The 26,909-nt window shown below is 51.5% G+C and overlaps 1 protein-coding gene across 1 annotated transcript in view; it reads left to right on the top strand.

Moving 5' to 3' along the window:
• The window catches only part of SWAP70 (switching B cell complex subunit SWAP70), a 107,014-nt gene extending 89,264 nt beyond the window's left edge, over positions 1–17,750 (top strand). Inside the window, exons 7-12 of the mRNA XM_062196517.1 lie at positions 180–361; positions 3,783–3,890; positions 5,371–5,537; positions 13,603–13,801; positions 14,697–14,793; positions 15,110–17,750. Of these exons, the coding sequence (XP_062052501.1) occupies positions 180–361; positions 3,783–3,890; positions 5,371–5,537; positions 13,603–13,801; positions 14,697–14,793; positions 15,110–15,216 (860 nt within the window). The 3' untranslated portion in view covers positions 15,217–17,750. The remainder of the gene's footprint in view (positions 1–179; positions 362–3,782; positions 3,891–5,370; positions 5,538–13,602; positions 13,802–14,696; positions 14,794–15,109) is intronic.
• Positions 17,751–26,909: the final 9,159 nt, after the last annotated feature.

Genomic DNA, 26,909 nt, shown 5'->3' with positions numbered 1-26,909 from the left:
GGGACTCATTCAAACCGTAGCAGGCAAGGAAACTGCTGTCTCAACATGTGTACAAGGTCACACCATGACTTTACTGGCAAAATCAGAATTTACTCTGGGTCTTTCCACTGTGGCAATTGTGTTTTAGGCTTACAAAGAATAAAATGTGTTTCCTATTTTGTCTCCTACATGGTACGTAGCCATTCATTCTACTATCCATCTGTTGAAGCTGGGCAGCCCTCCACCACACAAGGAAGCCCGCCAGCGTCGGAAGGAACTCCGGAAGAGGCTGCTGGCCGAGCAGGAGGAGCTGGAGCGACAGATGAAGGAGCTCCAGGCTGCCAACGAGAACAAGCAGCAGGAGCTGGAGACCGTGAGGAAGGTGGGCGGAGCGAGGACGGTGCTGCTGGGGGCTCTGCTTTCATTGCAGGAGCCCTGCCTTTTGAACTTTGTTTCTACAAGACTAGGCTAGTGTGATTTTGGGAAATGCTTCTGGTGAACTACCGTGTTCTCCGAAGTGGATCCGGATCACTGAGTGATACACCCTGGTTTCCCCAGTCTTGAAAATATATGATGGGGCCAGCACTGTGGCGCAGTAGGTTAATCTTCCACCTGTGGCACCAGCATCCCATATGGGCGCCGGTTCTAGTCCCATCTGCTCCTCTTCTGATCCAGCTCTCTGCTATGGCCTGGGAAAGCAGTGGAAGATGGGCAGGTCCTTGGGCCCGTGTACCCATGTGGGAGACCTGGAAGAAGCTTCTGGCTCCTGGTTTCAGATAGGCTCAACTCTGGCCGTTGCGGCCATCTGGAGAGTGAACCAGTGGATGGAAGACCTCTCTCTCTCCCTCTCTCTGCCTCTGCCTCTCAAAAAAATTAATAAAATCTTAAAAAAAAAAAAGTATATAAGGTCTTAGGCCAGTAAAAACATCTCATTGACTAGGAAGGCTTGTGATAAGAATAATAAGCACATTGATTATTTTAAGAAAAAAAGGGGGGCCGGTGGTGTGGTGTAGCGGGTAAAGCTGCTGCCTGTATTTCTGGCATCCCATATGGGTGCTATTTTGAGTCCTGGCTGCTCCACTTCTGATCCAGCTCTCTGCTAAGGCCTGGGAAAGCAGTAGAGGATGGCCCAAGTCCTTGGGCCCCTGCACCCGTGTGGGAGACCCAGAAGAAGCTTTTGGCTCCTGGCTTTGGATCAGCTGAACTCTGGCTGTTTTAGTCATTTGGGGACTGAACCAGCAGATGGAAGACCTCTCTCTCTGGCTCTACCTCTCTGTAACGCTTTCAAATAAATAGAATGAATCTTTAAAAAAAGAAAGTAGAGCTTGGACCCAAATCTAGGCATTTGGATGTGGGATGTAGGCATCTCAAGTGGCATCTTTTTTTTTTTTTTTTTAAAGTATTTATTTATTTATTTATTTGAAAGTCAGAGTTATACAGAGAAAGAAGGAGAGGCAGAGAAAAAGAGAGGTCTTCCATCCGCTGGTTCACTCCCCAGGTGGCCTAAACGGCCAGAGCTGTGCCGATCTAAAGCCAGGAGCCAGGCGCTTCTTCCAGGTCTCCCATGTGGGTGCAGGGGCCTTGGGCCTTGGGCCATCCTCTGCTGCTTTCCCAAGCCATAGCAGAGAGCTGGATTGGAAGTGGATCAACTGCAACTCAAACTGGCATCCATATAGGATGCCAGCCTTGCAGGCAGCGGCTTTACCTGCTACGCCACAGCACTGGCCCCTCAAGTGGCATCTTAACTGCTGTGCCAAACATCCAACTCCCTCATTCTTTTTTAAATGGTTGTTTAACACTGTATTGTATGACTGGTCATTGCTTACTTCATCAGCCCTCTGTATGAACATTTGGGTTACTTTAATCTTTTCTTTTAATAGCAAATGCTATTAGTGCATGTTCAGTATCTTTGTAGAATAAGTTCTCAGAAGCGGAATTGCTGGATCAGGGAGTATGTACATCTGCAATAATGACATCCAGGCTGATAGAATAGCTCCCATCTTGAATGCTGCTTTTTACTACACCAGAAGGACAAATACCCCAGGGATTGATGATTAGTGCTCCAGTCCAGCAATGTCACACTTCACTTCTTATAATATGGCGAGAACTAGTCACAGGTTTCTGACAAGAAGGGAGCTGTCAGGCTTACCGGAGTTCCATTGTGTGTGTGGAATAATTTTTCACTTGCTGCTTTCAAGATATTCCTTTTTGTCATTGTGTCTTTGAGCAGTTTTACTATGGTATTTATATTTGTTTATCTTATTTAGGCTTAATTGAACTTCTTGAATGTATCAAATGTTTCTATCAAATTAGGGAAGTTTTCAGTCATTATTTCTTGAAATGTTTTTTCTACTCCTTCCTATCTCTTCCTGTCGCTTCCATTTTTCAGATGTTAGTGTACATAATGTTGTCTCACATTTCTCTAAGGCTCTGTTTATTTCTCTTCATTCTTCCCCCCCCCTGTTTTTTTGTTTTTTTTTTTTTTTTTTTTTTTTGACAGGCAGAGTGGACAGTGAGAGAGAGAGAGAGAGACAGACAGAGAGAAAGGTCTTCCATCTGCTGGTTTACTTCCCAAATAGCTGCAACAGCCAGAGCTGGTCTGATCCACAGCCAGGAGCTTCTTCTGGGTCTCCTGTGTGGGTGCAGGGGCCCAAGCATCAGGACCATCTTCCACTGCTTTCCCAGGCCATAGCAGAGAGCTGGATTGGAAGAGGCGCAGCTGGGACTCAAACCGGCACCCATATGGGATGCCGGCGCTGCAGGCGGAGGCTTAACCCTTCTATTTCACAGCGTGGGCCCCTCCATTACTTCTTTAAGCCTGGTTTCCTTTAGTTCTTTGAACATGTTTATAGTAGCTACTTTATAATCTTCTGATAAGTCTATCATTTGGGCCTTTTGGGAGGCACTTTCTGTTGCCTTTGTCTCCCCTTTTTCCTGTTTCCTTTTATGTCTTACAATTTTTAATTGAAAAATTGGATATTTTAGATAATATGTTGTAGGCCTGTTGTCATTGTTTGCTCCTTTATTTACTGAGTGACTTGGAGGACTATCCTGGGCTCTGAATTGCCTCACATTTAGTTTAACTTTAGGCCTGTGTGTAGTCTATTGGGTTCTTTTGAAGAGAGCAGCAGAGAGTGCTTTTATCCCAAACTTCTGTGCAGTGTTCTAGGGCTGGGAGTAGAGACAGTAGTGTGCTTCTCTTAGATTGATAATCCTGCTTTGTGAGCCTGTTGCTATGTGGAGAAGGTACCTGTCCTGACATTTGCCCCTCCCTGTGAGTAGGGACAAGAGTGACTGGGTCCAGTATTCTCGGCCTGTCACGTCTTGGGTAGAACTTGTGCCCTGTAAGTGGAGGCTGGTGGAGGAAGAGAGCCCCACAGCTCTCAGTCACTCTTGCCAGAGTTTCTGCAACAGGGAGCTAGGGAGAATGAGGAGTACTGGTGGGTGGGCGTGTTGTGGCACAGGAGCTTAAGCAGCTGTTTATTTTGCCCACATCCCATATGGAAGCTCAACAGAAATAGATCTCGAACCTCATGTATGCAGTTGCAAATGAATTAACTCAGTGACTATACTAGCACTTTGTTTGCAAAATATTGTTCAAGTATTCGTTAATAGTCATTCATTTGTTTTGCATGTTAGCTGAGCAAATTGTTGGAATGCAATTTTAATGGATCTAAAGATTTTTTTCTGTGTTTACGGATGTTAGAGATGTTTGCTTCACCCATATGTTTACATGTGGCTGTCTCTGTCTCTGTACTTCCACTGTAACAATCTGACGTTTCTGTGGCTGGGTTTTTGGGTAGAAACTGGAAGAAGCAGCATCTCGTGCAGCAGAAGAGGAGAAGAAACGTCTTCAGACTCAAGTGGAACTACAGGCCAGGTTCAGCACGGAACTGGAGCGAGAAAAGCTGGTAGGTTCCACATGCTATGGAAAACAGCTGCCTTAGCTCACAGCCAGCCTGGGTCTGTGCAGAGGAAGAAGGGCTGGGAGGCAGGAGAGAGGCCATCTCATCAGCTAGGCTTTGCTATTGACTTGCAATAGGCTTTTGGGGGTGTTCAGTGTTTTTTCATTCATCCATTGTCTGTTTTTTGAGCACCTCTGTATACCAGGCACTGTGCCATTGATGTAAAGGTAAAAGACATTAACGTTTTCAAGATCCTTAAGTAGAAATTTTTGGAATAGGGTGATAAATGTTTAGTTAGGATGAGCCCCATTATCCTGGTATAATTCATATTAACATCCCTTTACATTCTCAAAAGAATTCCTGGTTGGAAAATGAGTAGCTGTGTAGACGGTAAGCATGGGTTCCGTGACATGTCTCCTTTGCAGTGAGCCAGCTGAGCAGTTCTGCAATAGTGAGAATGTCTGGATTCTGTCTTGCTGCCCTTGGCAGCTGCTTCACCTTGGAGACTTCCACCCCAGAGTGCCATGGCCCAGGCTGCGTTAAGTAGGTTAACTGAGCACAGGTCCTCCCACACCGTGGGGGTGGGTGTGGAGCCCAGCACCCAAACAGATGCTCAGGACATTCCCTTCAGTCACTTTTGGTTGCCTAAGAGTTGAAAGAGCGGTGTGTGAGTTGTGAGAGAGAAGCACACAGAGGAAAGCAACGAGGTGTGAGCAGGCAGTGCTGTACCCACAGCCTTGTCTGGCCTTGTTTCGCTCTGCTGCTGCTTCCTCAGCGTTGGTTTTCCTCTCTTGGATGCATCATCTCAAGACTCTTTTTGAAGGCAGAGTGAGCTAATGCAAGTGGCAATATAAACTGCAGACACATGCTAATTGAGTCTGACGTTGTATTTCGGATATCCTTACGGTTTTTAAGGCAAGGATGCAAACTCTGACCTGGAAAGGAGAAAGCATACAGTTTAAAGACTCCGACTTACCTGCTTGAGTTCGTCCAAGGCTGAAGGTGCCCTGGGGAGAGAAATGAAGAGAGGTGGAGGCAGCCAGGTGGGGGCAGGAGTTGTCTCCTGCAGCCTGCTCTTTCTTTCCCTTATGTTTGGACCTTGGCTGTTCAGACTGGGAAAAGTTTTGTTCTTTTTGTAGAAGACTCTGAAGCAGGTTGTGGCTTTCAGACAAAGTAATTTTTAAAGAGAAGTTGTGCAGGAAAGCTTTTTTTTTTTTTTTGTCCCCTTGAATTGAGTCTTAGAATGTGGAGTAGAAGGGATAGAAAATACACCAGAGCAAGAGCACCATGTTTCCCCAGACTCTAACTGTTGGTATTGAGTGTGGTGCACTCGTGTCCTCCACCTTTAGTTCAGAGATTAAAGGACAGGTTCCCAGCTGTGGTGGCTGTGGGCTGAAGGCAAACCCTTGGGATGAAGGTGGAGTGGGAGGCTTTCCCCCAGGAAAAAGTTAATCTGAGATTAATTGTGACCCTTCTGTACCAATAGATTAGACAGCAGATGGAAGAACAGGTGGCCCAAAAGTCCTCTGAACTGGAACAGTATTTGCAGCGAGTGCGGGAGCTGGAAGACATGTACCTAAAGCTGCAGGAGGCTCTTGAGGACGAGAGACAGGCCCGACAAGATGAAGAGACAGTGCGCAAGCTTCAGGCCAGGTGCCGCATTAGTTTGAAGACTTTGTCATTATACTTTGCCTGGACTAATGCCGATTCCCACATGACTAACACTGGTGGAGAGAGAGGAGTGTTTCAGCCCCGGCCACGACTGAGCTTGGCTGAAGATTGGATTGAAGAGGACCTTGGAGTCTGGGTCGTAGCTGGGCTATTTCTCCTCATTCTGGGGCTAAAGAAGAGCCTGTATTTATCTTAGAGCAGTCTCTCGGGTGTTTGATGGGGTACCGTTAGTCGTGTTCTAGAAAGGCCGTGGACTCAGAATCAGCTCTGGGGATGACTTGGCCTCTTCAGCACGTTCCAGACTAGAGAGGCCCGTGGTGTTGTGGAAGGGCTCAGGCCAGAGTCCACGTGCATGTTTTCTGGGAATAAGGAAGAAATATGCAATTTCTATTAGGTAATTTAGGGTAGGTGACATTCCTTCAATAGTTACTACTTGATATCCTAGTTTTAGAAGATTTTAAAACCTGGATTTTTTTTTTTTTTTTTTTTTTTGTAGCTTTTAAGTCAGGTTCACTCTTTACAACAGGCAAGTTCTCAGATTAATGCTCTCAGTTTTGGGCAGTCCCAGCAGCAGGTAGGACAAAGTAAGAAGACCCTAGAAGGAAAACTGGAGCTCCTCTTCTAGTTGCTACTTGATGCCCCCTAAGAATTTTTAAAGATGTTGTGGGGTGGAGGGCAGTGACCAAAAGATACTGGAGTCGCAGCTCCTGGCCAGTGCAGATATCCCTAAACTTTTGGCTGCGACCCTGTGTTTGGGGGTGGGTGTGGGGCGCTGGGGTATGTTTTTCATGTCTGCCATTCCATATGTGGAGGAGCAAAAAGATGTGTTGAAACTTTTTAGGAAGAAAGAAGAAAAGTAATTTGGTTTTAAAAATCTAAGTTCTCTTAAGGGAAAAATTGTGAGTCCCACGTGACCTCCAAAGAGTCGCATTCTGAGTGACACCAGACAGTTTTTTGAGTCACTTGGTAATTTGTGCTGTGTTGCGTTTTAGATTGCCTTTGTACAGAGAATTTACAGGTGAGGTATGCCATATGTATACTGCAGTTTTGAGAGGAATTAATTATGACAACAACGGATCTAGGTAACTCTAGAAATTTACTGAAATACCAGCTATTTAGTGTTCATAGAATGAGTGATGTTTTTGAATATGAGATAATTCTGGATAATTGAAGCCAGGGTGATATTTTGTTGTTGTTTCTTTTTTTTTTCTCCCCTAAGATTTATTTATTTATTTGAAAGGCAGAGTTATAGTCAGAAAGGGAGAGGGAGAGAGATTGAAAGAGAGAGAGAGAAAGAGAGAGATTGAGAGAGAGATAGGGATCTTCCATCTGCTGGTTCACTCCCCACATGGCTGCAATGGCCAAGGCTGGGCCAGGTTGAAGTCAAGAGCTTCATCCAGGTCTCCCATTGGGGGCAAGGGTGTAAGTACTTGGGCCATCTTCTGCTGCTTTCCTAGGCACATTAGCAGGGATTGGAAGTAGAGCAGCCAGGAATCAAACTGGCGCCTATATGGGATGTTGGTGTTGCAGGTGGCAGCTTAATCTGCTATGCCATAACATTGGCCCCTTGTTGTTTCTTTCTTTCTTTTTTTTTTTTAAGATTTATTTATTTATTCGAAAGAGTTACACAGAGAGAGAAGGAAAGGCAGAAAGAGAGAAAGAGAGAGAGAGAGAGAGAGAGAGAGAGAGAGAGGGGTCTTCCATCACTGGTTCACTCCCCAATTGGCCACAACGGTCAGAGCTGTGCCGATCCAAAGCCAGGATCCAGAGGCCTCTTCTGGGTCTCCCACGTGGGTACAGGGGACCAAGGACTTGGGCCATCTTCTACTGCTTTCCCAGGCCATAGCAGAGAGCTGGATTGAAGTGGAACAGCCAGGACTCAAACCGGTGCCCATATGAGATGCTGGCACCACAGGTGGTGGCTTTACCCGCTACTCTACAGTGCCAGCCCCCCATGTTCTTTCTTAAAGATGTATTTATTTGAGAGAGAGAGAGAGAGAGAGAGAGATTTCTTCTATGTAATGGTTCATTCCCCTCAAATAGCTACAATAGCCAGAACAGGGGCAAACTGAAGCCAGGAGCCAGGATCTACATCCTGTCTTCCAAGTTGGTGGCAGGGGTCCAAATACTGCACTGATTTCTGAGATGCCTAAGCAGGGAGCTGGATGAAAGCAGAGTCCCCAGGACTCAGACCAGCATTCCATTATGGGATGCTGATGTGTCAAGTGGTGGCCTAACCTGCTGGGCCACAACACGGGGCCTGCCAGTGGTGTTTAACTGGTGATAAACATCAGAGTTACTTTACAGAGCTTTGGAAAATTCGCATGTGATTCACTGAACCAAACTATCTATGGATCAGATTCAGGCTTGAGTATTGCTGTTTTAAAAGCTCTGATTTATTATTTTGTACACTCTGACTTAAGCAGATAAAAGAATTTCACCCTTTCAAATGCATGTATAACTACTACATACAGCTCTGCTCCAACGAGCTGAAAGTACTGCCCCAATTTTTTTTTTAAGATTTTATTTATTTATTTGAAAGTCATAGTTACACAGAGAGAGAGAGAGAGAGAGAGAGAGAGGTCTTCTATCCGCTGGTTCACTCCCCAGTTGGCCTCAACAGCTGGAGCTGTGCCTATCCGAAGCCAGGAGTCAGGAGCTTCTTCCAGGTCTCCCACGTGGGTGCAGGGGACCAAGGACTTGGGCCTTCCTCTACTGTCTTCCCAGGCCATAGCACAGAGCTGGATGGGAAGTGGAGCAGCTGGGTCTCGAACCGGCACCTATATGGGATACCAGCACTTCAGGCCAGGCCACAGCGTTGGCCCTTCCCAAAAGTTTTACTTTTTCTTTGGTGTGTAAAGGCTATTTTATGAATAGAATTATTTTACTATTCTAATTTTTTTTTTTTTAATTTTTGGTGCTTGAAATTTGCAAACTTGCCCCCTCTAGTGGTCATTTATAAGCAAGGAGGAGTTCCTCTTTTCCTGAGTTCCTGAAGTCAGGGCCTGATTTGAAGGGACACTGTCAGACTGGCAAAGGGGCTTATGCCTTGCTCCTGATGGGATAGGTCCTTCTGGGCAGAAGAAACTAGGAAAGTCATCATGGAGTTGGCTTAGAAATTCTGGCACAAATGAGATGGAAAATAATCTTAGGTCAAGGGTGCTTATGGCCAGCACTGCGGCTCACTTGGCTAATCCTCCGCCTGCAGCACTGGCACCCCGGGTTCTAGTCCCTGCTTGGGCATCAGATTCTGTCCCGGTTGTTCCTCTTCCAGTCCAGCTCTCTGCTGTGACCCGGGAGTGCAGTGGAGGATGGCCCAAGTGCTTGGGTCCCTGCACCTGCGTGGGAGACCAGGAGAAGCACCTGGCTCCTGGCTTCGGATTAGCACAGTGCCAGCCATAGTGGCCATTGGGGGGTGAACCAATGGAAAAGGAAGACATTTCTCTCTGTCTCTCTCTCTCTCACTGTCTAACTCTGCCTGTCAAAAAAAAAAAGGGGGGGGTGGTGCTTATTAGGGCTTCTTAGTTCATTCTCCTCTGTCCTTTCTTTTCCTTTTCTTCCTTCCTTCCTTCCTCACGCCCTTCCTGCCTTCCTTCTGCAGTTACAGAGAGGGAGAAGCAGAGTCAGTGAGAGAGAGGCCTTCCATCCACTGACTCACTCCCCAGATGGCCTCGATGGCCAGGGCTAGGCCGACCAGAGCCAGGAGCTTCTTTCTGGTATCCCATGTGGGTGCAGGGGCCCAAACACTTGGGCCATCTTCCACTGCTTTCCCAAGTCCACTAGCAGGGAGCTGAATGGGAAGTGGAGCTGCTGGTTCGACTGGTGCTCATATGGGATGCTGACACTGTGGGTGACAGCTTAAATTGCCACACCACAGTGCTGGCCCCTGCTCTGTCCTTTTTTTTTTTTTTTTTGACAGGCAGACAGTGAGAGAGAGAGACAGAATGGCCGCTGCAGCCGACGCACTGTGGTCGGCGCACCGCGCTGATCCAAAGCCAGGAGCCAGGTGTTTCTCCTGGTCTCCCATGCGGGCGCAGGGGCCAAGGACGTGGGCCATCCTCCACTGCACTCCCGGGCCACAGTAGAGAGCTGGACTGGAAGAGGAGCAACCGGGACAGAATCCAGCGTCACGACCAGGACTAGAACTCAGGGTGCCGGTGCTGCAGGCGGAGGATTAGCCTATTGAGCCACGGAGCTGGCCAGCTCTGTCCTTTCTTAATGTGATACCAAGTCATTTTTGAATATCTGGCATCTTATTGTTCTAGTGGGTGACCCTTCTTTGTCAGTATCTTAAGTTTCCACAGAGTTATTTTTTATAGTAAGCTATTATTTTTTAAAGATTTATTTATTTATTTGAAAGGCAATTATATATATATACATACATATGTGTGTATATATATGTATGTGTATGTATATATATATATATATATATATATATATAGAGAGAGAGAGAGAGAGAGAGAGAGAGAAAGATCTTCCATCTGTTGGTTGAATCCCTAAGTGGCCCCATTGGCCAGGGCTAGGCCAGACTAAAGCCAGGAGCCAGGAGCTTCATCCGAGTCTCCCACATGGGTGACAGGGGTCCAAGTATTTGGACCATCCTCTGCTGCCTCAGGGAGCTGGATTAGAAGTGGAGCAGCCAGGATTTGAATCGCCTGTCCCATTTTAACTTTCTTTTCTTTTTTTTTTTTTTAAGATTTATTTATTTATTTGAAAGGCAGAGTTACAGAGAGGCAGAGGCAGAGAGAAAGGACTTCCATCCGCAGATTCACTCTCCAAGTGGCCCCTGCAATGGCTGGAGCTCGGCTGAGCCGAAGCCAGGACCGAGGAGCTGCTTCTGGGTCTCCCACATGGGTGCACAGGCCCAAACACTTGGGCCATCTTTTACTGTTTTCCCAGGCCATAGCAGAGAGCTGGATCAGAAGTGGAGCAGCTGGGACTTGAACTGGTGCCTGTTTGGGATGCTGGCACTGGAGGCAGCGACTTCTCCTGCTATGCCACAGCACCATCCCCCCCATTTTAACTTTTACCCATTAAAGTTTTGAATCTGTCAGGCCCAGGAGCATCCCTTAGTCATATCTACTTACAGCAGGCCATGCAGTGCCTGGCACACAGTGAGTGCCCAAGGACTGTTTTGGGGGAGGCGCAGGGAAGCAGTTTCTCTTCTCTGATATGATGCTTTTCATGTATTGGAAGGCAGTTGGGGACTGGGCTCTGGAATGAGCTCTGGCTTTGATCCCCAGCTCTCCCGCTCTCTAACTCTGTGACTTCAGAGAAGTTATTTCACTGTTTTGAACCTTTAGTTGCTTATCTGTAAAATAAGGGTAATTGCTGACCTTGTGCGGTTGTTGTGAAGATGAAATGAGAAAACACATGCAAAGTGTTTAGCGTAGTGCCTGGCATTTATGGTCACCCAGGGTGTTGCTTTCTGTTCCCTTATCTCATTTGCCGACGAGGAAGATATGGAAAGTAATGGAATGTCAAAATAAGCATTCAGAAAAGATGGCAGGTTGCAGGGATGGTTCTAGATCAAGAAGATAGTTTAAAATATCAATGCAAAGGCTGGCATTTGGTGCAGGCAGGGGTTAAGATATTGCTTGGAATGCCTGCTTCCCACATTAGGAGTGCCAGGGTTCAAGTCCTTACTCTGCTTCTGATTCCAGCTTATGCACACCCTGGGAGGCAGCAGGTGATGGCTTACTTACTTGGTCCCTCTCACCCACATGGGAGACCTAGATTGAGTTCTAGTTTCCTAGCTGTGGCCTGGCCCCATACCACCTGTTGTGGGCATTTGTGGAGTGAATCAGAGGATGGAAAAATTCCTCTGTCTCTCGCCAAGATTAAATGAAAATACATTTTTAAAATTTATGAAAATATCAGTATGAGTGTACTTTCAAAAAGTTTGTGGAAAACAGAATTAAAAGATGAATTTATTTTTGTACAAAAATGTCCATGCATAGGTTTTTTAATAATATGCGTTTTTATGAATTTTTGAAGACCCCTTGTATGCAAAGATTTCAAAATTTTTTTACACTGAAAATGAACGTATGTTTTATCCATTTTCTTTCTTCTTTTTTTTTTTTTTTTTTGACAGGCAGAGTGGATAGTGAGGGAGAGAGATAGAAAGGTCTTCCTTTTTGCCGTTGGTTCATCCCCCAATGGCCACTGCGGCCGGCACATCGCGCCGATCCAAAGGCAGGAGTCAGGTGCTTCTCCTGGTCTCCCATGGGGTGCAGGGCCCAAGCACTTGGGCCATCCTCCACTGCCTTCCCTGGCCATAGCAGAGAGCTGGCCTGGAAGAGGGGCAACCGGGATAGAATCCGGTGCCCTGACTGGGACTAGAACCCTGTGTGCCGGTGCCGCAAGGCGGAGGATTAGCCTGTTGAGCCACGGCGCCGGCCTGTTTTATCCATTTTCAACAAATTTTTTTGAAGTACCATTGCATGGGATCCAGGTGGCCTGACTTAATAGCAATTCATTTGAAAAGGTTCGCATTTCTCTTCCCTGTGATGTGGTTGCCGAAAGCCTCAGGTTCTCTTAGGCAGCCTTAATCAATGAGGTATCCAAAGCAAATGAAATAATAGACCCTCCTTAATAATATGAGCTGTTTTTAACCCATTGCTTACTATATGGTAGGCAGGTACCTTGTATGCACCATGTATCATATTTAGTACATGGATGGTGGGTAGTTTCTATTTCTTTTTAAATAATAAGGAAGTAGAGGCACAGAGAATGAGATACTAAAGTATTTAGTCAGGAGATTTTTTGCAAACCACAGAAACTAATTTGGGTTTGCTAAAGCACTAAGATAATTTATTGGAAAGTTCTTTAACAGTTTATCGATTCCACAGGAAGGCAGGTCACCAGGTCTTGAACATTGGCAGGAACGAGGGGGAGGATGAGCAGTTCCGGCTAGCCCACCCAGGCGAGGGGAAGAGCCCAGTGAGAGTACACCGACCCTGGTACCCAGCCTCAGGAGTGAGTGCCATTGCTCTGGCTGCCTCCTGATCAGCGAGATGAATTCCCTGCTGTCACAGCATCTCTGTGTCAATTGCTTCAGAGTCCAAAATCCAGGAGGGCATTTACTTAGCCAAGCCTGGTTCATGCTTCCACCACACCTGGAGGCCAAGGGCAGCCCATCTGGCTGGCGGCTTCTGCAGTGGGAGATGGGCCCGACCTTCCCTCAGGACCAGTGTGGCGATTCCTTAGACGCAGAAGAGGGTTCAGATCCTGGACAGCGTAAACGCCTGCCAGCGTCCACTCCCCCTCTACCCTTTTGCCACTAGAGGCAAAGACAGAGACCTTTCCATTCATATGTTTAAAGATTTATTTATCTATTTGAAAGGCAGAGATACAGAGAAAAGGAGAGAGAGACAATGAGAAAGAAAGAGGTCGAGAGAGAGATCCTGCATCCAGTGGTTCCCTCCCCAAATGGCCTCTACAGACAGAGCTGGGCCAGGCCGAAGCCAGGAGCTAGGAGCTTATTCCCGATCTCCCATGTGGGTGCAGGGGCCAAAGCATTTGGACCATCTTCCGCTGCGTTCCCAGGTCAGAGCTGGATCAGAAGTGGACTTGAACTGGTGCCCACATGGGATGCCGGCACTGCAGGCAGAGGCCTGACCTACTACACGACAGTGCTGGCCCTTCCATTCATTGTTGTATCTCCAGAACCTAGAGAAGCACCTGGAAGGCGCATGATAAATAGACATTGAGTGAGTAAAGTAGCCCTGCACTGTTCAGACCATGTTGCAGTGCTCAGCGTTTGCAGGGCTGAATAAAAAACACTTGGTTCTTACCTTAGTGCCTGGCATTCATTAAGCTTTGCATAAATGTTGTTTGTTTATTTATGTATTTATTTTTTCAAAAGGGTGTAACACAGGGCAGGAGCAGGATGGATGGGAGCCCATGTGAATGTGAGCTTCTGGGGCTCCCAGTTCTTCTTTGTAAAATGAGAGGGATGCATCGGGTGACCTCGCGCATCCTGCTGGGTCAGGGCGGTGCTGGATCTGGGCCAGAGCTCGCGTGTGAGCTCCCTTCCACCTTGCAGGCTGCTGGAGGAAGAGTCTTCCAAGAGGGCGGAGCTGGAAAAGTGGCACCTGGAGCAGCAGCAGGCCATTCAGACGACCGAGGCGGAGAAGCAGGAGTTGGAGAATCAGCGCATCCTGAAGGAGCGGGCCCTGCAGGAAGCCATGGAGCAGCTGGAGCAGCTGGAGCTGGAGCGGAAACAGGCGCTTGAGCAGTATGAGGTGGTTGTTTCAACAACAGAGTATTTGCTTAGCTGTCGGTGGCAAGCTGCAGTAAAAACTTTGCCTTCCCTCTAAGAGGGAAGAAACAGCAAGTCCTAACAGGAGCTAAGGTGTCTCACTCAGGGTCCAGCCAGGAGAAGGAAACTGCACAGTGATCTGCACAAAGAAATTTTAATATAAAAGTTACTGGCTGTCACAGGATCAACCAGTAAGCTGGAAAGAAAACTCGAGGGATACAGGAATGGCAGGTGGAGGAGGCAGCCCCTGCCCCTAGGAGCGAGGCAGACCACCAGGGAAGGAGCAATCTGCGAGAAGTTTCTGTGCTCCTCGCCCTCTCCCCGGGCTGTGATCCAGGCCTCCTTGGAGGTGCTGCTTCGGCAGACGGCAGACGTCATGGGGAAGCTGTGCGCAGGGGGTGCCGCTAACACTCGCTGCGGGTGAGCACCGGGTTGTCCTGAGTGCCTCCTGGAAGAGAAGCCCTTCCGCTGTGCCAATGTGACAAAACTTAAATGGTGCCCCCTAGTGAGGGAGAATTAGTCCAGCATCGCATTAGGATAGGGAAAAGTGGATTGGAGCTGTTGCTGGCACGCAGTACCTAACCCGTGCTTCTGTGACGAGTGTGTTTACGGCAGAAGGGCAGGCTCTGCAATCAGACAGCCTGGGTTCCAGTCCCGGCTCTGCTGCTCCCTCCTGTGGACGCTGGGCAGGTTACGTCACCTCCCTGATGTCTAGTTTCCACTTCCGTATGGTGGGCATGGCAGTAGTTCCTGCTTCATACAGTGGCTCTGAGGACGTGATGAGAAGGCCCACAGCAGATATTAAATCCCCAGTCAGCGTTACTCGGTTTGTGAACTACTGGTGTGTCTGCACAGTCCAAAATTCATTTTTGTTCCAGGGAGTTAAAAAGAAGCTGGAGATGGCAACTAATAAGACCAAGAGCTGGAAGGATAAAGTAGCCCATCATGAAGGATTAATTCGATTGATAGAGCCAGGTAATCTCCTGTTTGAAGTCATTTTAGATTGATTTTCCTGTCTTGTGTCTTTGAGTTGTACTAAAAGAATTGTTGAGGCCAGGTGTTCACAGCCTGCGCTGTTGAGGGTGAATCCCCCTTGAGTGACATGTCCTCTAACAGGTAAGAGGTGGTTCATGCCCACTGGGCGCCGTCAGCTGTGTGGGCTGGTGGGGCGCTTATTTCTGACCCCCAGAGACGGAGCAAAGTGGAAGAGTGCCGGTCTTTCTGTGGGGAGGCGATGATGTTTTCTGAAGAATGTAATACCTCCTTTATTTAAAGCGTGTTCATCTCCTAGGTTCAAAGAACCCTCACCTGATCACTCACTGGGGACCTGCAGCTTTCACCCAGGCGGAACTGGAAGAGAGAGAAAAGAACTGGAAAGGGAAAAAGACCACAGAATGACCGAGCCAGCAGAGGTCGCATCAGTTACATAGACGCCGTGGCTGTAGAGCTTTGTGCTAAAGACAAAAGAAACCGGCTTTGCTGCTTCTAACCCTTCCTCCCTCAGTGCCTTTAATTGGGTCAGTGTGCTCAGGAAACCTTCCTATTTCTCTTCCTGCAAATCGGCTTACCTGAAAAGAAAGAAAAGTCAATATTGTCACGTTCTTTTATTTATTCTTCCTTTAAAACTGTTTTTGGAAAATTACTGTTCAGTGCTCTCACCTTGCTGTCTGAACAAGGCAGCATAGGATGGCCCAGTGAACTCCATCAGGTGCCACGTTTGGAGGGGTGCAGGGTGTCGGTGCTCAGAATCACTGGATAGTCAGGCCCTCTTGGACTTGGTGTCAGCTTTTCTCTCAGGCAGCATGTTTCCTCTCCAAAGATGTGTTTTTTAAAAACTGGATTGGTCAGTCTGCCTGCCACTCACCCCAGTTGCCATGGAAGGCCTTGGGCCACTGGTGCGCTGATGGAGAGGTCAGAGGGTCACTGCCATCTCCTGGTTGCCCTCCTAGATGTGATCTGGTTGGAGAGGTTTTCTGGTTTCTACTAAGATGCTTCTTTCCCTAGTGGTCATACACTTGGCCGTGCTATTCCCAACTCCTTCCCCTCACCTCAGAGGACAACAGCTCTTGGCCCATGCTCTCAACTCAGCCATCTCCCTCGTTTGTTCTTTCTCTCTGTCCCTAGTGAATAGTCATGTGCTGCCAGGTATATACCAGGCTGTGAGAGGATGATGTTGAGTAGTGGAAAGAAGCTACCTTGAAATAAAATCATTTGGATAATTTATAAAGCAGATTCTGTGCACATGGGCAGTGGGAAATTGTCTGCTAGCTAGATTCAAAACGTCATAAAGATGGCGGCAGGCCGTCACATCTGGTAAAACACGAAGATAGCCCTCAGAAGGTGGGCAGCCTCTGTGGTGACCTGAGGCAGGAAGTGACCAACAAAAACAAGTGTGCCAGGGAAACGGGATCCTAGTTTCTCTGCATGTGATTTGAAAGGCGTATGGAGGAGTGTTTTCATACGTGAATATATATGATCAGCCTTTGGATTGAGAATATTTGTGAAATCAAGCCCTCCAACACTAATTATAATTTATGAGCAGCAGTAACTCCATGGGCAGCAGTGAGGATTAAAACTGTAAATAGATACAAGGGTAATTCAGTTAGAAAAAAGGCAGAGTTCAGTCGGATGGATACGTCCTTCTCCCTGCAAATACTAAATGAGGACAGAGAACCTCATGCGTCCTTACTCTGGTACCTGCATAAAAGCAGTAAGAAAGCTCTTCCCAAGATCGACACTGCCAGAGTGTATGGTTTTAAGAGATTTTAGTGTCTATTTATTTACCCGAGAGGAAACTGGATTATAATCCCATAAATGGTCATCTTTTATGACTGGAAAATATTTGCCAATGAAAGGGTCTTTAGAAGTTTGTCTTAAGGTTTTTGGCTATTTAATAAAAATGAAACTTTAATGTTGTCTTCCAGTTGTCTTTATAAAGTTTAGATTATTATCTAAAGTATCTTTGTATTACGTACCTCCAAAATGTACGGTAATTCGGGTGTTGGTTTTGCTTAGCTCTGTATCAGGATTATCATCAGTTAATTCAGCAGCTGGCAGGCATGATAGAGCCACAAGGCCTGGATAGGCCTTTCCTGTGGCTTGATGACAGGTCTTAGCCCAGTGTCCTCCCTGAAGAGAGGGAACCGTCCCTTACAGGGAAGCCGGCGAGCCCAGTGGAGTCCATGGAGTTGGAAAGCCCACGCCTGGCCGCCTGGGGAGGGATGGCGGGGGAGGTGTGAGTTTCTGCTCTGGGGAGGTGGCGAACAGGCCATGAATGTCTGCACAGTGTCCTTCCTTAAACCCGACTTCTAGCATAGCTACAGCTGAACACGCGGCCTGGGGCTTGGGCCACGTGTGGGCTTCCACTGACTCGTGCAGGTGGCCGTGTGGGCTTCCGTGGGTCGCTGATTGGCTTCCAGGCTCCCGTGGCACTGTGCAGCGCCAGGCTGCAGGGCCCTTTGTAAACAGCGCCTTGGCTAAGGTAGTTACTTAGGAGGCAAGGACAGCACAGGAATGAACTAGGAAACCCCACTGGGTATTTGATCCTAACTGAACCCCTGACATTTGAAATGCTTGCCTCTGACTGCTGAGAGACCCTTTGGTTTTACGTTTGTAATTTCTGTACAGACGGTTTGAGGGTGTCTGAATGCCTGTCGTAACCAGGCCTGTTCCTTTCTACGTAGGATATGAACGTTTATAGGAATTGTGCATGCAGAGAACCTTACAAATGTGTTTTTGTGATGTGTTATGTTGAAAGGGAACAAAATATTTATAATTTTCCAACAGCCTTACCTAAACAATTATACAATGTCATATGCTCAACTTTTCTTAATTTTTGCTAATTTTTCTAAGATATATTAAAAGTATTTTGTATCTTCTTTTTTTAGTGAAATGGACCCAGTAAGAAATTAAAAACACCAGAACATCCTACATTTTAAGCTGTCTGATTTAATGCAACAGAGGGGGTAAAGTTGTGTTTAATCATGTGTTTTCCCAGGAGATGGACTTCGGGTCAGGGACACTTCCAGAAAACTCTGGGTTGGAGTTTAGACCCCAAGAAGTTACGATGGCCTCATGTTTGGCGTTTGAGTCACTAATGTGGGGAAACCATGGCTGACGTGGCAGCGCACCAACGGGAACTTACAAAGATTATTTTTCCCTCATTGTTGCTGTTACCTCCAAATCCTCTTACCTCTGTTTTCTCAAAATTTCTTTTTAAGCTTTTCTGGTTTTCCTGACCAGAGTAAACAGTGTGGTTTATTGTTTTGGTCTGTGTGGTTGCCAAGATTACGTCGCCTGTTGTGGCCTGAGCAGGCCCACTCGGCCCGGCGCACCTGCGTGTTGGAGAGCGGGGAGGGGAGGGGAGAGAGGCTGGGTTGCTGCTGTGAAGACCCCTCTCTTCATTGCAGTTACTGGGGTCTCGTAGGCAGAGGCCGGGGTGCTGCTCAGCGTCCTGGGAGGCACGGGCAGCCTCCCGTGACAGTGCGTGGGCCAGACGTCAGTGGTGGTGAGCTTAGGAGAACCTGCTCTGCGGAAACACGGCCTGCCCAAGGCGGGGCTTCCTTTAGGAGTCCCGGGAGCTGACCGGCCTCTGGTGTCCATGGGCCGCACCTGGGCAGGCGGGAGCTGGTTGGGAGCAGCTCTTCAGAAAGGCACAGCAGGCTCTTGGAGTCGGGCTTCCCTGTAAGGGGTCTGCTCCGGTTTGAAGGAGTCCCCCGAAAACCATGTGCTGGAAACCTAGCTCCCAGGGAGCAGTGTGGAGGGGTGGGGCCTGATAAGAGGTGATTGGTCAGCCGTGGGCGAGCGCTGGTCTGGGGGGCGCGAGCTCGCTATCGCCAGAGAGGATTCGTCCTAGCAGCGAGTTGGGCCTCGGCTCCCTCTGCTGCTACTGGCCCGGGGCCGCCTCAGCGGGAAAGCCCTCGCCCGATGGCGGCGCCACGTTCTTCAGCACCGTAAGAAATGAGTTTCTTTTCTTTACAAATTATTCGGTCTGTGGAATTCTGGCATAGCAGAAAATGGGCCCAGGGCTGCAGGAGCGGGCCGGCCGCTTAGGCGTCAATGGAGCTCAGCTGGGAGGGAGAGGCTTGAGTGAGCCGGCAGAGGGCAGAGGGCAGGCACTTGGCTGAAGCCACGTGGGGTGGGGGGTTTCAGAAGCTCTGCAAGGCCTTCTCAACGCACGGCTGAGGGGAGCAGCTGTGGGCGTGACGGGAGTCCTGGGCTGCAGCTTGCGGGGGCCCCACGTGTGCCAGACGCTGCCTTGACCCTGACTTCTTCCCGTGGGTGGCTCAGCACAGGGTGCGTCTGTCGGCACCTCTCAGCAGCTGGTGAGGGTGAGCTGACAGATCGGGTGATGTGTGCTTGTTCTGACTGGCAAAGGCGTCACTGTGCCTGGAGCAGAGCCAGCGCGGCCCAGCTGCCCGGGCGAGGATCAGGTGAACACGGGCAGGCCGTGCGCACGCGTGGACCGGGCAAGGCTGGCTTTTCTCAATGTGGAGCAGGTGCTCAGGATTTACTGGAAGAGTCGTTCTTGGGAATACTTGGGTGAATATCCGTTTCTTTTCTTCCTGTTTCCCTACCCCAATCCCTTTGTTTATATTCAATCTGAGGCCATAAAACAAAAATCACCCCTCAGCTCCGCAATACTTCAAGCCAAAGGCACATCTGCTTTTGTGCCCAGCATGTCCACCCCCAGGAGAAAGGAGGCTGATGGTCGCCGCGAGGTGTGGCCAGGGAGACTCACAGCACTTTGCTTCTAGCATCCCAAACCAGAAACAGCCCCCATCTGCCTCTGCAGGGAACATGCAGGCGGTACTCAGAGGGAGGAGACGGCCCGGACGTGAAGAGGAGCAGGTTCCCGAGAGGTGCACCAATCTGGGTGGATCTCACAGGCCCCTTGAGCAGGGACAGCAGCTCCCCTTAGGCTCACTTCCAGAACTCACGACAATCCGCCATGGTGGAATGAGAATGCCGGTTGACGGGGAAAGGGTGCAGGTGAACTTGGAGGGGCTGGAAATGGCTGGTGGCTATGGCTGTAAAAATCTGTTTGTGTCTCACCCAAGATGCTTGCCAATTTCTGTAGCTGTGGTGACTCCAGAATGCGGGGACTGGCTGGTCCAAACCTTTCACTCTCCAGAGACGCCCCCCTGGGAGGTGCTGAGCCTGCCCCAGCAGAGCCCCTGCCCCTCTTCTCGGCTCCTCAGTGCACCACCTGCCCCCTCGTTTCTGTGTCAGACATTTTACTTAGCTTGTTTCTGTCCCTGTCCCCAGCTCAACATGCCTGTGCCCTAGCCTTACACGCAGAGCAGGGTGCTGGCCGCTTCCAGTCCTGTGTGCAGCCCCACTGGCCCTCTGAGGTCGCTGAGTCTTTGGCTTTGGGTGATGGGAATATCTGGTGGGCGCTGCATCGTCACGGGTAACTCGGCTCCTTTTCCTGTTGCTGCCACGCAGATGTGGTGCGTGGTCTCGCCAGCTGTGCACCCACAGGAATGCGTGCTTCCTCTCTGGTTAAGTTCACCTCCTCAGCAGCAGCCCACGGGCCGGCAGAGCACCGGTAGGGCTGGGGGGATAGGGAGACACTACCCCCGTGCCCCCGAGCCCATCCACGCCATCCGGAGCCCTTTCCTGTCCGGTTCACCCTGCCTCTCCCCTCTGGTGGCGCTTTCTGCTCTGACCAGCAGCCCACGTGGGTTTCAGAAATAGAACCCTCAGCCGATGTGTCCTGTCCTCTGTGCTCTGGTTCCCTGTCCCTCCTGGGCCAGCTCCCCCCGGGATAACTGTTTTGGGGCATGCTGGGACCGCTGCCACCTTCACACTCGTGTGTCCTGTTCCCTTGAAGCCCAGGCCAGTGAGCGAGCAGCGTCTCTCTCCAGGGCTGTCCCCGCGGAGGGGAGAAGGCACCTGTGCCTGAGATCCTTGTTTACAAAGAACACACAAGACACCCAGACACGGGGCAGAGGTGGACGCCTTCTCCCAGAGCCAAAGGACATGGCCTCAGCTCCCAGTGGCCAGTGACCGACCCCCCCCACCCCGATGCCGCCTGTTAGAGTCCTGAGTGGGAAAGGACCTGGACCTCAGCGCGGAAGAGACCTGGGCTCTACCCTGGCCCCCTGCGTGGGTGGGGCCTGGGTTGTGGACGGGCGCCGTGGTGTCACACTGGACGCCGCTGTTCCTCCTTGGGAGGAGGCATGCCCTGCTCGGGTTTCTCCAGGTGCAGAGGCACACTCCCCAGCCCCAGGGCTTTTGTCTCAGTGCTTCTTCCTGAGAGTCACGTGGAGGGGGCTTTCCGGCGCAGTGGGGACTTTACAGGCGGCAAGTCCCGAGAAAGCCCCACAGGTGACTGGCAGGTCAGTCATGCAGCAAGCTGCGAGTTTGGGAAGCACTCAGGTGCTCGCCTGGCTTCCAGTGGGCTCGGCAGGTGTTCCAGTGGATGAGTGGGCCAATGCGGGCCCACGGTGAGGGGGACGGCCCAGGACCCTCCTCCCCAGTCACACCTGCTCTTGGGAACGCCCCAGCAGACTGTGGAGTGGATCTCAGTTTACGACTGCCATCTCCCGGGAGACCCCAGCCTCTGCTCGCCCCTCAGATGGGCTTCCCTGGTGGTGACCGAAGCCTCTCTGCAGTGCTGGCTGGAGCCATTCTCCATGCTGCCCCTCTGGCTCCCCAGCAGCTGCCGCCGGCCCTGGGTGCTTGCTGGGGCTGCGGCTGCTCCGGGTTCTGAGGAGCTTCCCAGATGCCAGCCCAGGGCCCCGCAGAGCGGCGGGGGACTCTGCGTGCACACGGATGCCGGGAAGCCAAAGATTTCAGCCAGTTAGGCCCCCTCCCTCCTTCCTGTGATGCATTTTTGATAACTTTTTTTGGTCTTGTCCTGGGCAACCTTCCAAGCCAAGCGCAGGTGGGCTCGCCCAGGACTGCACCGCACGGAGCGGGCGAGGCGGGGCGGCCGCCAGGTGGCAGGCGTGCGCCGCGCCCGCGGCTTCCAGCCAGGCCGGGGTCCGGCCAGAGGGTGAGGGGAGCCACGGGCAGGCTCTGCACACACACAGGTGGGGCTTCCTTGAGTGGTCTCGCATCTGCCCGGAGCCAGGACGTTAGCACAACATTCCTGGTTTACAGATGCACGGAGAGAGGCGCAGGCACAGATGGCTGAGGGACCAAACCCACGTGTCCTGATCCAGGGCCTCTCCCGGCCGGCCAGGCTGCCATGGCCTTGCTGCCCGTCTGGGGAAAGGGTCACACGCGCAGGGGGAGGGCGCCGCGGGCACCTTGCGGCTCCCGTGGTCGCGATCCAGGCAGGCGCGCGTGCCTCCTGCCCCGTGCGCAGAAGCGCGGTATCGGGACGACCTCCCCTCCCGCGTCTTCTGCAGACGGGTCAGGGCTGGAGGCGCCTGGTCGGGAGGAGCCCCGGAGAGCAGGGAGGGAGAGCCGGCGGCGAGCGGGGGCCTGTTTCCCGACTCCTCTGACCCTGGCTGTCCCGCCGGGGCCCCTGCAAGGTCACAGAGGGCGAAATTCCAGCCCGGGCCCTGAGCGGTGACTTCAGTTTCTTGATAAGGCTCGAGAAGGGACACAGCGTGTCCTCCCCACACCCCCACCCTGTCAGCACCTCGGCTCTGGTGAAGCCTGGGCCGCACACAGCCTGACTGGGGAAGAGACAAAGATAGACTGGGGACAGATAAGGACAGAGACAGGCGGGGATGGAGGGGCAGAGAGGGGAGATGGGGCAGAGGCCGATGCGAGGGGCGGTGAGGAGTGGGCCTGGGGCCTGGGAGATCGGCAGCGGACCCTGGATGCAGCTTGGGAAGGGCATGGTGTGGTCAGCTGGCTGGAACACAGGGGGTCCCCCCCGGAGCGTGTGGACCAGGGACTGCTGGGAAGAGGGGTGGAGGGTTAATGTGGAGCGGGGTCTCTAAGCCTCCAGGAGCCAAGATCAGAAAGGAAGAGGGAGGGAGGGGGTGCCCTGTACCTGGGGTGAGGGTGAGGGGTGGGGGAAGCGCAGCGGATCTGGACTGTGGAGTCCCCCCTGGTGTGGGGCACACTTGCATCTCTGTGGCTGATTGTTTGCACCCGACTCTGGCTGTTTGACTTGGCAAGTGAGCAAGGCCATAAAGTCAGAGCTGGCCCGTGGGCTCCCAGGCACCATGTGCCGCTGAGTCACAGGCGCATCCCCACGCCCGGCGGGGCAGGAGCCTGTGCTGTGCCTGCACTCACAGCCGCACACTGCAGGGGACGCGGCAGGTGCCGCCTCAGAGGCACGTGCACACAGGTACCCCGGGCGCCCAAGGACGCCGCACACACCTGATTCTGAGTCACCCTCACCAGCAAGCCCTGGGGGAGGGTGCCGAGAGCAGGACCCCGCCGTCCCTGTCTGCACTCGGATGCCGTGTGTTTATGTACAGGGGACTCTTGGAAAACCTCATGAAATATGCATGTTGTGCAAAAACTGTGCCTGATTTTTAAAGTTTTTTGGCATCCAAAGAAACTTATCTTTTAGTTCCGGTTTCTGTGAATTCTTGAGGGACCCTCTGACAGGTATACGTGTCCCCCATGCGTGCATCCCGTCGTGGTGGTTAGGGTGTGGTTGGGAAGTATTTGTGGAATGACTCAATGGGTGAACAAGTGAATGAATGAACAAACAAGTGGGAATACAGGGAGGACCACACCGCTCGGAGACTTGGTGAAATTGGCGGCGCTGCTGCAGGGTGGGTCAGGAGCTCCGTGCCTGCAGGGAGTTGTCTTGCTCCAAATATAGCCTCCGTGGGCGGGCAGTCGGCCAGGGCTGCCTCCCAGGCCCTTACTTCACCGGGCCTGAGGCCCGGCCTCTGAGGAGTTGGAGAAAATTGACAGAGACGAGGCCCCGGCGTCCTGTGCCAGGGCCGAGCGAGTGGTGACTGCATTCCGTGGAGGGAATGCCTCCTGCTCGGGTCAGCAGGCTCTGCTGATGGGCCCCGGGGGACGGGTTCTGGGTTGGGCTTCCAGAGAACTCCCTGGCCCGGAGGACGGCTCGGGTCCAGTGTGCAGGGGGCACAGCCCTGCTTGAGAGCTGGGCTGGCGCGTGCAACCCCTAGGCCAGGCGCTTCCTCAGGCTCGGGCTCCTTCTTGGGGCCGCTTCTGTTTCGCCCTTGCGCCTTTTCCCCTGCAGCCCGGTGCTCTGCCCTAAGTCATGGGGAGGAGATTGTTGTGTCCGGCCTTGAGCTCCGCGCCGGAGCCCAGGCCCTTTCCAAAGGGCTCCCTTCCCCCACCCCTGCCCCGTGGGCCCCTGGATGATGGGGGCTTTGGGGCTGCAGGGATGAGGGCTGGCGAAGCGGTGAGTGGGTGGCAGGAAGGATGGTGTTCAAGGTGAAACTTGCCTTGTGAGGGACAGAAATCCCAAATGTTTTCAGGAAAGCGGGGAGCAAGCAAGAGACTTCAGCCTTGCAGGCTGGAACTGGGTGATGGGAAAGCGCCCTCGCTCAGCTCTGCAGGGAGCCCCCTGCTGGTCACGTCTCCCATGGCGTGTAGCAAGTGCGTAGTTAAGTGCCTGTTGCTCCAGCAAGCTCCCATGAGCTGGAAAACACACAGCAGGCAGAGTGAGCTTTCCAGTGGGGAGGGCAGGAGGTGGTGAGCGGCTCCACTGGGGACTGCCTGGGCTGGGGGTCCGTGGAAAGGGGCTGGGTGCTGTTGCACAATGGGTGCTCAGGGTGTCTGACAAGGCGATATTTGAAGAGATCTGAAGAAATCAGGGCAGGAGGGCATGAAGATTACTGGGGGAAGAATGTTCTAGCAAGAGGGTTTGGCAAATGCGGTGGCCCCGAGGTGGGAATCTTGCATTTGAGTCAGGGAGGCCAGAATGGCTGTGTCGAGGGCAAGGGGGAGCGGGGCAGATGCCAGACCAGGACTTGTCGCCAGCCCCAGTGAGGGCTGAGAAAAGGGGGAAGGCACTGGCAGACACTCTGCAGGAAGTAATTGGTGTCACTTTTTTTTTTTTTTAAAGGTTGGCTAATTTACGTGAAAGGCAGAATGACAAAGAGGAAGGGAGGGATAGAGAGAATCTTCCATCTGCTGCTTCACTCCCCCATTTATTGCCACAGGCAGGGCCGGCTGAGGCCAGGAGCTTCTTCGGGGCCCAAGCACTTGGGCCATCCTCCGCTGCTTTCCCAGGCGCATTGGCAGGGAACTAAATCAGAAGCGGAGCAGCAGGGATGCAAACTGGCACCCTCTGGGATGCTGGTGTCACATAACCTGCTGTGTCGCAATGCCAGCCCCATGGTGTCATGTTTTTAAAGGAGCTGTCTGGCTGCCGTGTGGAGAGGACATTGAGGGGCAAGTCTGGGAGCTGGGTCAGCGGCTGCTGCAGAGAGGTGGGCGGGGGTGAGGGCTGGGGACGGATCCTGAAGGTGGAGGCACCGGAGTTGCTGATGGCTGGGACGTGGCGGTGAGAGCATGGAACATTGATTTGGTCAAGGATGGCTAGGGTTTGGCCAGGGAAGCCATGGTGCTGAGCTTCTGCAAGTGGAGTTGCGGCTGGGGACGTGCCACCATTAGCTGGCATTGGAGGCCATGGGGTGGCAGGAGCTCGCCTGCCCAGGGAGAGGGGAAGGCAGGTTTGAGGAATGACTCTGAGGTGCACCCCAGTGTGAGGGATTTTGGGGAGGAAACCCTCCCCGCCAAGGCAACATAGAAAGGGCTGTCAGACCCCACTGTTTGGCAGAGGCAGCTTTGCCGTTGTCTTGGATACTGGGGACTTAAGCAGGGAGCCAGGGCAGGTGCAGCAGCGCAGGCATCCCCTGAGCACAGGGCCACCCTGGAATCCCGTGCCTCCCAGGCTTCAGGGGAGACTGCAATGGAGCTGGCCTTGGAGGGACCTGCCTTCTCCACAACCCCCAGCAGTCACAGCTTCCAGCGAAGAGAGTGCGTGTGAGTGGCTGTGCTGGTCCCCACCCTGTGAGGACAGCACTTGGGGGCAGTTTCATGTCACACTATTGAGCTTACAGGCGTGCATGTGTGTGAAGCTCCAGGTCTGTATCCAGATCCACATGGCATTTTCACATCTCTATAAAGCAGTACAGCCAAGGTATCATGAAGCTACACATGTGTACACACATATAACCCACACACGTGCAGACATGCACACACATGTGTGCACACCACAGGTACACGTAAGCATACAGGTGTGCACAATACACGTAAATGTGTGCACACGTGGTCACAGTGCATAGATGTGTGCACACATACATATACCTGTGCATACATACATACACATGATCATATGCACATGATCATATCACATGATCGTATGCACGATCACAGTATACTTATACATGCACACATGCACATGCACATAAATGTGTGCATGTACATACACACGCACTATACACACACCTATGCATGCATGTGCTTGCACATATATACATACACACCCACATGTGCACACACCCACATGTGTACACACTACACACACGTATGTACATACATGCAGTTGTCTTTAGCCTAGGACCACCCCCCCATACAGGTACAGTCAGCATGGCCCAGGGAATAGGAACTGAGTTCCTGTAATCTACAGAGATGCTTCTGTTTCTTGAAGGAGGGGGAAGTGGGTGTGGTGGGTAGCAGACCTTTAAATATGGGTTGAGCGTCTCTAAACCAAAAAATCTAAAATCCAAAATGTCCCCAAGTGGAGAACTTTCTGAGCACCCACACGACGGCACCAGTGGAGAACCCCACACCTGACCTCCCGTGGTGGGTAGCAGTGCACGCTCCAGATCTCATACAAAATCACCTCCAGGTGACGTGTGTAAGCCCATGCGAAACGCCCACGGATTCTGAGTGTAGACCCTGGTGCCACCCCCGGGGGTCTCCTTATGTGTTTGCTGATAATAGTCTGAGATGAAATGAAATCCAACACACTCTGGGCCCCAAGCATCTTCGGTAAGGGACGCTGTCTACTCTTCCACTGTAAGCGGGTGGTGAAGTTCTCCGTAGGCAACTGGACGTGTGTGTGTGATCTGAATTAAGAGATGCTGAGGTGAGATCCCACAGGGGTGTCGGGACGCCGGACAGGATGTAAGGTGACAGTGGCCAGGCCAGGTCATGCCCTCCTGGGCAGTGCTGAGTCGGCCCAC

This window comes from Lepus europaeus, chromosome 7 (assembly GCF_033115175.1).
Source record: "Lepus europaeus isolate LE1 chromosome 7, mLepTim1.pri, whole genome shotgun sequence".
In the NCBI taxonomy this organism is placed as follows: Eukaryota; Metazoa; Chordata; class Mammalia; order Lagomorpha; family Leporidae; genus Lepus; species Lepus europaeus.
The sequence above is the reverse complement of the archived record's forward strand: the minus strand, read 5'-3'. Positions and strand labels throughout refer to the sequence as shown.